The sequence below is a fragment of the Dryobates pubescens genome, chromosome 24 (assembly GCF_014839835.1).
Source record: "Dryobates pubescens isolate bDryPub1 chromosome 24, bDryPub1.pri, whole genome shotgun sequence".
Classification (NCBI taxonomy): Eukaryota; Metazoa; Chordata; class Aves; order Piciformes; family Picidae; genus Dryobates; species Dryobates pubescens.
In genome coordinates this window covers 3,002,001-3,013,351 of record NC_071635.1, presented here as the reverse complement: position 1 = coordinate 3,013,351, position 11,351 = coordinate 3,002,001, and the positions used below count along the sequence as shown (strand labels likewise).

Below are 11,351 nucleotides of genomic sequence, written 5' to 3'. Positions count from 1 at the left end.
AGAGGCTCACAAGATTCAGAAGAGGAAAGAATGTCTCTTCCTGGTCAACAAAATCTCCTTCCCAAGGCCACTTACTGGTATGTTTAGCACGTGTCGAAACAGGTTGAAGCTTCTTCTGGTAAGCCTTTTATTACATTAAAAAAACCCCCACCAACAACAGCAACAAAACCATGGAGTGATGCTCCAAGCTAATGCAGGACTATCTTTGGGGTTCCCTCTCTTTTTTTTTTTGTTGTTGTTGTTTGTTTGTTAAAATACAAAATGAAAACGTCTTTGCTACACACAGACCAGAGCAGAATCAAGGAAGGGATTAGAGTATGTACAAAACCTTACGCATTCTCTCTTGCTCTTTAAAAAATATAAATATCCACAGTGTTCAGTAGAATGGGTTGGGTCTAGCTTTAAGGCTTCATTCTCTTTTTGTTTTTTTTAGATCCTTCATTATTTAGTGAGGTGCCAGGGAGGTGGGAGAAGGGAGGGAAGAGAGGAGGTCATGTTTGTTTGTGCAAGGTAATGTGTTTAATTCTCGGGAGGCTCTTCCTCATCTCTGGCAGGAGGAGATTTAAGTTTCCAGGAAGCAGAGGTGGAAGGAAAGGAAAAGAAAACCTTTATTATTGTTATTTTTTTTTTTCCTTCATTAGAATCTTGTTTTAAACCTGTCTCCATTCATTGTCTTTGCAGAGAACCATCCGCCACGTCCTCGGATTAAATAGACTAAAGCAGGAGGACCGGATCCCAGGTCCACCCGGGCAAGGTTAGAGTGAGGAGACCGCTGGAGGTGTTTTACTACTGACCCCACTGGAGGTAGCAAGTAGTGCAGCGAGGGCAGCTGCTGCTGTTGCATCCCTGGGTGTGAAGTCCGTGGGGAGGCTTTCCATCAGGCACTTGAGCTGTTCCTGACCCAGTTTGATTTTATCGTCCAGCTCTCGCTGCTCGATGAGGAGCGCAGATTTCATCTTCACAAAGTGCTGGTAGTCCTGGAGCTGCTCCTCAGACAGGTAGTTACCCAGGATCTCCAGGACCACCCGTTCCCGACGGTCAAGGTTTTCCTTCAGCTCCCGAGCGTCCTCGTGCTGGCCAGCCAGCAGCTTCCTCTTCTCGTTCAGGGAGCTCTGCACACACCAGAGAGAGTGCTTCAGTACCAGCAGCACCAAACTCACTGAGCCCCCCTCTCCTTCCTCCCAGCACCATCCCTGGGGGAGGCAGGATGGCTGCAAAGCTCTCAGATACGCAGTCAAAAGCCTTGGGGAGGAGGATGAATGGGTTGGCTATGAGTCCCACTGGACCAGACTCTGAATGTTCTAGTCAAGAGGGGGCAGAAAGCGCTCCAAGAAGACAGTAAGGCTTGCTTGAAAGCAGTAACTACCAGGAAAACCTGGCTTTGCCTCCCATGACCACCACAAGAATGTTAAAAGGTGGCTTCAGCTGAGGCAGAAGGCAGTGGGTAGTTCCATAGTACACAACACTGTACAGCCCTTCCTCAGGCTGTGCTCACAGATGTGCTGTCCTGAACACCCCATTCTGCTAGGAGTCAAAAACTGCAGGGTCCGAGACATTCATACAGACTGGGACCAAAACTCCTCTGGAGACATTCAAAACCCACCTGGATGTGTTCCTGTGTGACCTACTCTAAGTGACCCTGCTCTGGCAGGGGGTTTGGACTGGATGATCTTTCAGGTCCCTTCCACCCCCTGCCCATGTGACATCAGCACTAAGATGACCAGCCATCCTTGGATGCCTTTGGAGGTCCTGGCTTAGACAGGCCCATTCTTGTGACTGCTGCTGCCCCCCAGTGAGAGGCCACAGCACCATGGCTGTGAGATACCTACCCGCTCTTCGCTGTTGGCGTTTTCCCCCAGGCTCCTCAGGACGTTCTCCACGCGGGCCAGGCGCCCCGAGAGGGAGAGCAGCAGGTTCACCACCTTGTCCAGGTCGCCGATGAACATCTTGTACTTGTCAAACTCGTTAGGCTTGCAGAGATTGCTGATCAACAGCTCCACCTCCTCTCCAAGAGCATTGTTCATCTTGATGTCTGCAAGCAGGCCCTCCTTGGCTTCCTTCAGGATCTCCAGTTTGTTGGTCAAGCTCCCGATGAGCTCAGCCTGTCAGAAGGGAAACACATGGCCACATCAGTCACAACCGTGACCACCCTGGTGCTCAAGGATTGTGTGGACATGGCACTTCAGGACATGGCTTGATGGCCACAGTGTTCTTAGCTTGATTGTTTGATTTGATGATCTCAGAGGTCTCTTCCAACCACAATTCTATGATGACAACAAAAGGATATGGCTACAGTGGGAGGTGTCCCTGCCCCTAGCAGGGCTACTGGAACTAGATGATCTTTAGGGTCCCTTCCAATCCAAACCCTTCTCTCATTCTATGGCTAGACTCTCTGAGTAAGAAGACATTAAGGAGGAAACAGAAACCTCCAAAATTCCACATCTAGGTGATCATCTGAACACCTGATCAGATTGCATGAAGATATATTTGTTCTACCATCACTGAACAGTACACATGAGGCACCTGATTTGTTGTACCACATTTTGACACCCAGCTCCATACATGATGCCCATACATGTATGATACTCATAATTTCAGATGTAGGTACTTTGAAGTCTCTGAAGGGAGGTATAGCCTCCTCTCCCCCCTACTCTCCACCCCTTGCCCCAGCCTGAAATGTCTTCCTTGGGTGCTATATTTTTAATACTCAAGAGCTGCACAGAACAACTGGCAGGAAAATGACTTTTAGCTGTATTAATGGCATGAGAGGAGGCTGAGCTGACACCACCGGCCTGGGGCTTAGCAAGAAAGAATTGCTGCACCTTTCCCCCTCCTATAGCACCCTGAAACTACACCTCACTCAGCTGTCTCACTGTTGAGGTGCAAGCCTCAAATTCAACCATGACCAACCCTGCCAAGCACTGCCTCACAGACAGAGGCATCCAGCAAACATTTACACCAGGGATGCTCTAAATTCACTTAGTGACTGAGCAAAGCCAGGGGGAGCACACACCCCTCCCGTGGAAATGCTGGCAGCTGTCTCGCTGCCAAAGAAAAGGAGGCCCCCAGGGTTTAGTTACTCCAGAAACAGCAGCGCTGCACATGTGCTGCAGAGCCTCCTTTCTGTCAGGATTTAGGGGGAAGACATATGCAAAAGGAGAAGTCTGTGGCCTGGGGCTTGCAATTACAGGCCTGTCAGCCTGACCTCAGTACCAGGAAAGATTATGGAGCAGGCCATCCTGAGTGCAATCACACAACACTTAGAGGATGGCCAAGGGATCAGGCCCAGCCAGCATGGGTTTAGGAAGGGCAGGTCCTGCCTGACCAACCTGATCTCCTTCTATGATCAGGTGACCCGCCTGGTGGATGTGGGGAGGCCTGTGGATGTAGTCTACCTGGACCTCAGCAAGGCCTTTGACACCGTTCCCCATAGCAAACTCCTGGCCAAGCTGTCAGCCCATGGCTTGGATGGGAGCACACTGCGATGGGTTAGGAACTGGCTGGAGGGCCGAGCCCAGAGAGTGGTAGTGAATGGTGCCACATCCAGCTGGCAGCCAGTCACCAGTGGTGTGCCCCAGGGATCAGTGCTGGGCCCCATGCTCTTTAACATCTTTATTGATGATCTGGACGAGGGCATCGAGTCCATCATCAGTAAATTTGCTGACGACACCAAGCTGGGCGCAGGAGTTGATCTGCTGGAGGGTAGAGAGGCTCTGCAGAGGGACCTCGACAGGCTGGGCAGTTGGGCAGAGTCCAACGGCATGAGATTTAACACATCCAAGTGCCGGGTTCTGCACATTGGCCACAGCAACCCCATGCAGAGCTACAGGCTGGGGTCAGAGTGGCTGGAGAGCAGTCAGGCTGAGAGGGACCTGGGGGTGCTGGTCGACGGTAGACTGAACATGAGCCTGCAGTGTGCCCAGGCAGCTAAGAGGGCCAATGGCATCCTGGCCTGCATCAGGAACAGTGTGGCCAGCAGGAGCAGGGAGGTCATTCTGCCCCTGTACACTGCACTGGTTAGGCCGCACCTCGAGTACTGTGTCCAGTTCTGGGCCCCTCAGTTTAGGAAGGATGTTGACTTGCTGGAACGAGTCCAGAGAAGAGCAACAAAGTTGGTGAGGGGTTTGGAACATAAGCCCTACGAGGAGAGGCTGAGGGAGCTGGGGTTGCTTAGCCTGGAGAAGAGGAGACTCAGGGGTGACCTTATTACTCTCTACAACTATCTGAAGGGAGGTTGTAGACAGACAGATGTTGGTCTCTTCTCCCAGGCAAGCAGTACCAGAACAAGAGGACACAGTCTCAGGCTGCGCCAGGGGAGGTTCAGGCTGGATGTTAGAAAAAAGTTCTATACAGAGAGAGTGATTGCACATTGGAATGGGCTGCCTGGGGAGGTGGTGGAGTCGCCATCACTGGAGGTTTTTAGGAGAAGACTTGACAGGGTGCTTGGTGCTGTGGGTTAGTTGCTTGGGCGGTGTTGGATTGGTGATGGGTTGGACGCGATGATCTTGAAGGTCTCTTCCAACCTGGTTTATTCTATGTATGTATTCTTGCTTCCATTTACTCAGAGCTGAGAGCAGGAAAAGCTCTTCATACAGGGGTTGGGTGTTCTCAGCCTCCTCAGTTCATGCACTGCTGAGGCACCTTTCCCTGTATGTTAGTCTGGGTGCAAACTGCAGGATGAAACAGCAATAAATCACTGAAAATATTCTCTCAGAAGTCTTCTTTCCACCAAATCTGACAGTCATTGCAAGCAGGAAGGCAGTCTACTTCAAAGGAGAAAGGGTCAGGATGAAATTGCAGTAAATGGAGCCTTCTTTACACCAAATTTACAGTAATTTCAATCAGGAAGGCAGTCTGCTTCCAAGGAGAAAGGCTCTTCAAGCCCAAGCCTCTGGGGGTTGCCCTGAATCAGCCCTTTTACCTGGGGTGGTTTGTCAGTGGGGTTTTGAAGCTCTTTCGGCAGCAGGGAAGTGAAGAGCACTGCTCAGGCAGGCGCCACTAGAGGGTACTCTGTGTGTGCAGCCTCTGGAGCCCAGGGTCTGCTGGCTACCTACAGTCTGCCGCAGCCTCCACACACATACAAAAGCTAAGTGTGAGTAACATGCTCTTAAATCGGTGCCTTCAACGATTATGATGCTGGGGAGGAAAACTGTAGCAGGACTCTATGGGCTGGACATTAAGTCTGGCACTTATCTTAACAGGCTTCCTGGAGCACCAAGCTGCTCAGAAGGGCAGGTGCTCCTCCCTCCTCTAGGAGCTATGCTCAGGGTGCCACCTGCCCTCCAGCAGGAGGTTACTGGGCTGCTGGGAGTGATGAACCTCTGCTCTGAAGGAATGGGAGCTGGACAGGGTCTGCAACATCCTAGCTTTGTGTTCATTAATTGCTGACTCTCCTGCAATGCCAAATGCCAACCAGTATAGTTGCTGCATACCTACAATGGAAATGAGCTTGAGGGTATCCAGAGAACCTTTCAGAGGAGCTGCCTGCTCAGATAATGCCTATGCAAATGTTCTTCCACACAGACCATGAACAAACATGCCAGGCAGATCTGCTGTCTGGGCCTAATCACTCCCATCCATTTCTGTTTTTCCATGCAAATGTAACCTTTGAGGCCTGGGACTTCTCCATGGCAGGCTCACATCTCCCCACAAGCACATCCTGTGTCTCCTTGCCTTGTTTTCTCCCTCCCCACCTTTCAGGCTGGCATAAGCAGGCAGCTGACCTGGACAGCAGCCCCAAAACGGATCAAATGCTGCAGACATGGGAAGGGCTGTAGCTGGGTACTCTACAACCAATGGCTTGGGCCAGATAATTAAAGCAGCAGACAAAAGCTTCAGGCAAATGCTTTTGATGAGCAACACACACATGATCTGCTCCCCAGAAGGACCACAGAAAGAGCTGGCAGGCATGGTGAGAGTCTCTAGCCCATTCCAGTGACACTGTGTGACAGCTCCTAAGGACCTGGAAGCATCCTACCTGCATCCCAAATGCTTCATCTCCTCACTTAGCACTCATAGTTGGTGCTACAGAGCACTTTGATGGAGGTCCTTGTCTAGCTGTTGTATTAAAGCCTGGCAGGGAGCAGATTTTGCTTAGCAGCTGAAAATGTGTGGACATGGCACTTAGGGACATGGCTGAATGGCCACGGTGGTCTCAGGTTGACAGCTGAACTCCATGATCTTGGATGTCTTCAACCCAAACAATTCTGTGAGTCACTTTGTCTAAACTCTGCTGTTGTGCAAACAGCATGAAGTGTGATGTTGTGCTGAGGGATGTGGTTTAGTGGTGGACTTGCCAGTGCTGGATTAAGGGCTGGACTCAATGATCTTAAAGGTCTTTTCCAGTCTAAACCATCCCATGGTGTTTCAAATTTGCAGGCAGGCAGAGCTGCCTTTGGCATGGACACAGTAGGTGTGTGAAGGGAGGCACAGACAGACAAATACCTGTCTGGGGCTCCTTGAGATTTGTGAGCTTCACAACATGTCTGTAATTAGCAGGTATCAATGTCAGACAGCCACAGGGGCAAATTAGAAGGCCCTGCAAAGGCCCTGGAAGTCTACAGCAGGAACCACAGGGGCCATTCCTCAGGGTAAGGCAGCTGCAATAAGAGAGGAAAGTGTCTCCTCCTCTCCAGCCCTGCTTTCCTCCCACCCAAGTCACCACATCCAGGTTGTAGTGACTGAGCTGCTGAGGTGCAGGTGGCTTTCAGCATGTAACCAGCAAAGGGCTGTGTGCTGAGTTTACCTTCTTCTCGTTGATGTCCAGCAGCTCCTCTTCCTCACCTACTTCCTCTGGCAAGTCCTTGATTTTATTCAGCAGCTCTGCTTTGGGTGCTGAAACGTTGTAATAAGCAGGACAGGTGACCAGGGTGACAGGAGCTTCCTTTTCTTCCCTCCTACACCACAGTGAAGGAAAAGGAGGAGTTCAGTCTGAGCCTGCCTTTTCCCCATGCCTAGATCCATAGTTTTCCACTGCCACTTTGGGACCTTCCCGGGGGTACTAAGCACACGGGAAATGGCCGATTCCTGCCATCAGAGGGTGCATGTCAGCTGCTCTCCTGCCTCACTCTCTGCTCCGTTTAAAAGGTTTGCTTGCCGCTAACCACTCTACAAGATCGGGTCCATTAACACAGCTCAGCGCTGCTGGCTGGGCTGACCATCTGGTCTGGCATGCTGCACTACAACCGACTTCTGTATGGCTCTCCACCTGTCACTTGGGAGTCACTCTCTCAAACCACACTGGAGGACTTGGGCTGATCCTGTCATCCCCCTGTAATAAGTAGAAGCCTCCATTCCTCCTTCCAAAATTCATCCTCTCGTTATCTTCCTCCCCACCCCTGTTTTGGTCCTGATTTTACTCTCACATCTCTGTTCCTGTGCTTTGAACCGAATTGCAAAGGTTAAGGGAGCAAAATCAAATGGCATCTCAACCCAAACTGAACTGGAAAGGTTAAGGGAGCAAAACCAAATCCCATGTGAACCCAGAGAAGCAGAGCTTACGTGTCATCTTCAGCTGCTCTCCTGCTAGCTTTCTTCTGTGTCATCTTCCTTTTCATGTTCTCCTTCAGCAAGCTGGTCCCACTGGGGAAAATCCCCTCCATTAAGTCCATGGTTGTCTTCATTTTGGAATCTGGGTCCAAGATATCAGCCAGAGACTTGTCTTTGTGGACAATTTCTTTTGCTAGAGCCTCTGACTTAATATCCTCTGGGGTCTTTGTCTTTGTCTTCGCTGGAGATGCTGTGCTGAGCGGCCCAGAGTCCGGGCTGCCATTCTCTGACTCTCGGGTGGCGACTGCTGGCTCCCTGTGGTTACCTTCAGGTGGAGTTATGGGCTGCCTGTCAGCACTCTGAGGTCCTTCAGAAGAAGCAGGTAACTGGTGCTGCTTTTCCACAGCAGATGGAGAGCTGGTCCTCTTTGATGCATGTGGTGAGAGGGGCCAATTACTTTCACCGATACTGGTGCCCTCCCTCTCGGCCAGGGCTTTGGGAAAGCTTTTGAAGCTGCTATGGACAGAAAAAGTCTGTGAGATGAAATGAAACTTACCACACAGAACCATTGTGAGCACATGGAGAAGGCCTAAGACAAGTTTTCCTTCTCTCTCACTTATCTTTGTGTCTTACTCCTCATTTCAGTACAGAGAAGTAGGAAGCTACTGGCGCCATATTGTCCCCTCAACCTGGACACTGCTGTTTTGTCATTCCAACACAGAAAGAAGCAGTGAGTGACTTTGTTTTCTGCTCAGAGGCTGGGGACATTGCTTCTCACCACCTGGGAGCACCATCCTGAGCAGTCAATGCTCATGTGTCCTTGTGGTGGTTTTAGGTGGTTTGTACATAGCCATTGCATTCCATTGCAGAGTGTAGATTTTGCTTGTAAACACAGCTCCATTTGCTTCTGACTGGGTTGGTCTGGCAAAGTTAATGTTGGGGGGGGGAAACTTCAACCCACCACAGTCATTTACGTGTTGGAAAAGCCAATCCCTACCAGATCTGGCCAACCCCTGGCCTGATTCTTCCCAGCTGGAAATCAGGGCAGCTCCTTGGGAGAGAGGGAAGCTGTGTGAGCTAACCCAGCTGGGCACCTAGCCCAAAGTCCTGTCCTTCAGGAAAAATCCACCCTAGAGCGTGACTGTGACATATCTGCATTGTCACTTCTTGGCAGATGCTCACTGTTTCATAACAGCCTTATCTTGTGCCAGGTCTAAAATGTATTCTGGGGAATTCTAAGTGTTTGGAAAACCCATCATGGATCTTCATAGTGCTCTCTCAAAACTTACTAACTGGAAGGAGTCAGCAGTCATTTGAACTCTTCAGACTGGAGGGACTAAGAAGCAACCCCACTTCAAATCTACTCAGCAACTGCAGGGAGATCAAGACCAGAATAGTTTCTCACCCCTAACCCCTTTGCCTTGCTAGCTGAGCACCTGTCACTGCAACTGCTGATGGCCCACAAAGCTTTTTGCCCTCTTGCTTTGTGCCCCGCCCTGGCCACAACACTTGACCGCATGCTTGGCAGCCAGCAAAGCTTAGTGGCAGTGAGTCTGTCTGTCCCTGTCCCCTTATAACACATGCAGCCCTCTGTGAGCTTCCTGCTCAGCCAGCAGCTGTGTGTGGACCGTGGTGGCATGAGGAGCTCAGTCCTGTTTGGCTGGAGCCCCACACAGCTGCCTGTGTACAGCCCTGCGAGGGCTGCTGGGCACAGCCCTGCCTTACCTTGCTTTGGCCTCCTCCGCCAGCCTGGGGGCTTTGTCTCCAGCTGCCCCGGTAGTCCCCTCCAGTGCCAGCGGTGGGGGAGGAGGTGGGAATCCCTCTGTGCTGTTTGCAGAAGTGCAGGAGCTCAGCTCAGGAAGGGGATGGGATGGCAGTTGGGGTGAGAAGGGTGGAGAGGCGACGGCAGGCTGGGAGGCTGTGACAAACACTTCGTCGTCTTCGTCGTCCTGCGGCGCCGGTGGCGGTGTGAGCTGCAGGACCGACTCTGAGATCCGGAGGTGGGTTGTCCCCTGGGGAGAGGGAGTCTCTGGGTCAGAAGAAGTGCTGCTCTGCGTGGGCAGGGACTGCCACCTCTGGGAGAACTTTGGCCCAGCCGCTGGAGGAGACACCATGGCCCTTGGGTAGCTGTTGTCTTTGAGCGAGTGAGCCCACAGCGCCTTGGGTGGGAGGGATCTGTGAAGCAGCCCGGCTTTTCTTCTCCACATCATTTCTTCTGTGGGAGTCTCAGGGGATCTATCCTGGACAGCACCCAAAGATTGTGCCTGAATGTCACTGTTGCCCTCAGGGGGAGCAGCATCTCGTTTGGCAGGGTGCTGTCTCACAGCCTGGCCATCACCTGCATTCTGGAAGTCTGAGAGAGTCTGGGCAGGTATGTTAGGGGAGGACTGGCCAGCCCCAGGAGAAAGGTTAAGGAACAAGGGTTTAAAGCCTTGCTTTTGTTCAGGACAGTGACTCCTTGCCTCTGTTGGGCTTAGGACGAATGCAGAAGTCCTGCTGTCTGGCCTGGCAAGTTCTGAGAGCCTGTGGTTCTCGGTGAGCGTGGCAGGCCCGGTGACAGCCTCGCTGCTGGGCTGAGGATGGGGATAATAACTTGGGAAGGACATTTTTTCTGAGTGACTTCTTTCTTGCTTGCTGAAAGACCTAAATACCAAGAGACAGACCATGATAAGATTAAAAATTAATCAATGAGCAAGCAAAGCTATTGTGCACCTACTTAATGAGCAAATTATGCAACCATAACAGAGGCCTGGGTCAGTGCCTGCTGGTCTAGGTTAGGCTCAGTTGTGCCTTGAAGCTGGTGGTAAAATCCAGTCTCCTGATGCTAGGGAGACAGAGCCAGATCCATTCCCATCATTTTCAGTGTGCCCTGGATCACACACACCTGTAGCAAGCATCACAGCAAGAACTTAACAGGAAAAATTAGGAAAGTTTAGGAAATTGAAGGTCAGACTTGAGGATCTTAAAGCTTTCTTCCAACTGAAACAGCTCTGTGATTCTATGAAAACCTAAGTGTCTGGCTTCCTTTCCAGCCTTGCTTTACATTTTGGTTGCTACAGGTGGGGCTAGTGGCCACCTTCTCTAAAACCAACCACTTGCTACTATCTGCCATCAAGCCCCACTCTCCCTTGCTGATAATGTTAGGGATTTCAGTTTTATGGGCCAAAAAAATTCCCCATCAGGTTATTTGTGGCTCCTTTGGGAAAGGTGCCACTAAAATGATCCAGCTGTCTCCAAGAACAAAGTAAGGCCAAAAAAGTCACTATTTTGACTGCAGAGGGGGAAAAAAATAGGAATTCTTAGAACCTTGGAATCTTGTTAGAAAAAAGAGCTCCAGTCAGATTTTACAACCCCCAAAGCCAATCCTCTTTAACTTGAATGGATGCTAAGGCTGCAAAGCCAGCAGATGCAACTACTTCTTCCTGGCCTTTTAAGACAGTCTCATCTGAGTCTGAGCAGCACGGTCTGCCCTTTGAAGTCAGGATGCTGCTCAGAACACTTAGTCAAACTACTTGCCCATATGGCTGTTTAGCTGGAAAACTAAATGAGCAGCACCAGCAGGGCTAGCAGATGCTAGAGTAGGAGATCTGAACCCATGAGGCCATACTGCAAGACAACAGAACCCAGTGAAGCCCTGCTGCTGATCTATTTTCTGTGCTTGAGATGCATTGTTCAAATAATCATCATGTTTGGAGGCCTGGGCCCCAAATTTGCTCTCAGATGGACTGGTACAAATTAAGAACAACCCTGCCCAGGAGATGGGGAGTTCTGGCTTTATTCTGGTGTAACTGAGAATAGAATTTGGCAGCCCTTGCCTGGGGGTGGGGAAACTTCCCAGACAGGCTGCTCTTGGTATTGTCTGT

At 50.8% G+C, this 11,351-nt stretch overlaps 1 protein-coding gene across 1 annotated transcript in view; it reads right to left on the bottom strand.

The window, feature by feature from the left end:
- Positions 1 to 565: 565 nt before the first annotated feature.
- Positions 566 to 11,351, bottom strand: part of SHROOM3 (shroom family member 3) — a 129,452-nt gene continuing 118,666 nt past the window's right edge. The window contains exons 7-11 of the mRNA XM_009911744.2: positions 9,214 to 10,131; positions 7,501 to 8,004; positions 6,746 to 6,896; positions 1,830 to 2,102; positions 566 to 1,112 (exon numbers count right to left, since the gene is read on the bottom strand). Coding sequence (XP_009910046.2) covers positions 756 to 1,112; positions 1,830 to 2,102; positions 6,746 to 6,896; positions 7,501 to 8,004; positions 9,214 to 10,131 — 2,203 coding nt within the window. The 3' untranslated portion in view covers positions 566 to 755. The remainder of the gene's footprint in view (positions 1,113 to 1,829; positions 2,103 to 6,745; positions 6,897 to 7,500; positions 8,005 to 9,213; positions 10,132 to 11,351) is intronic.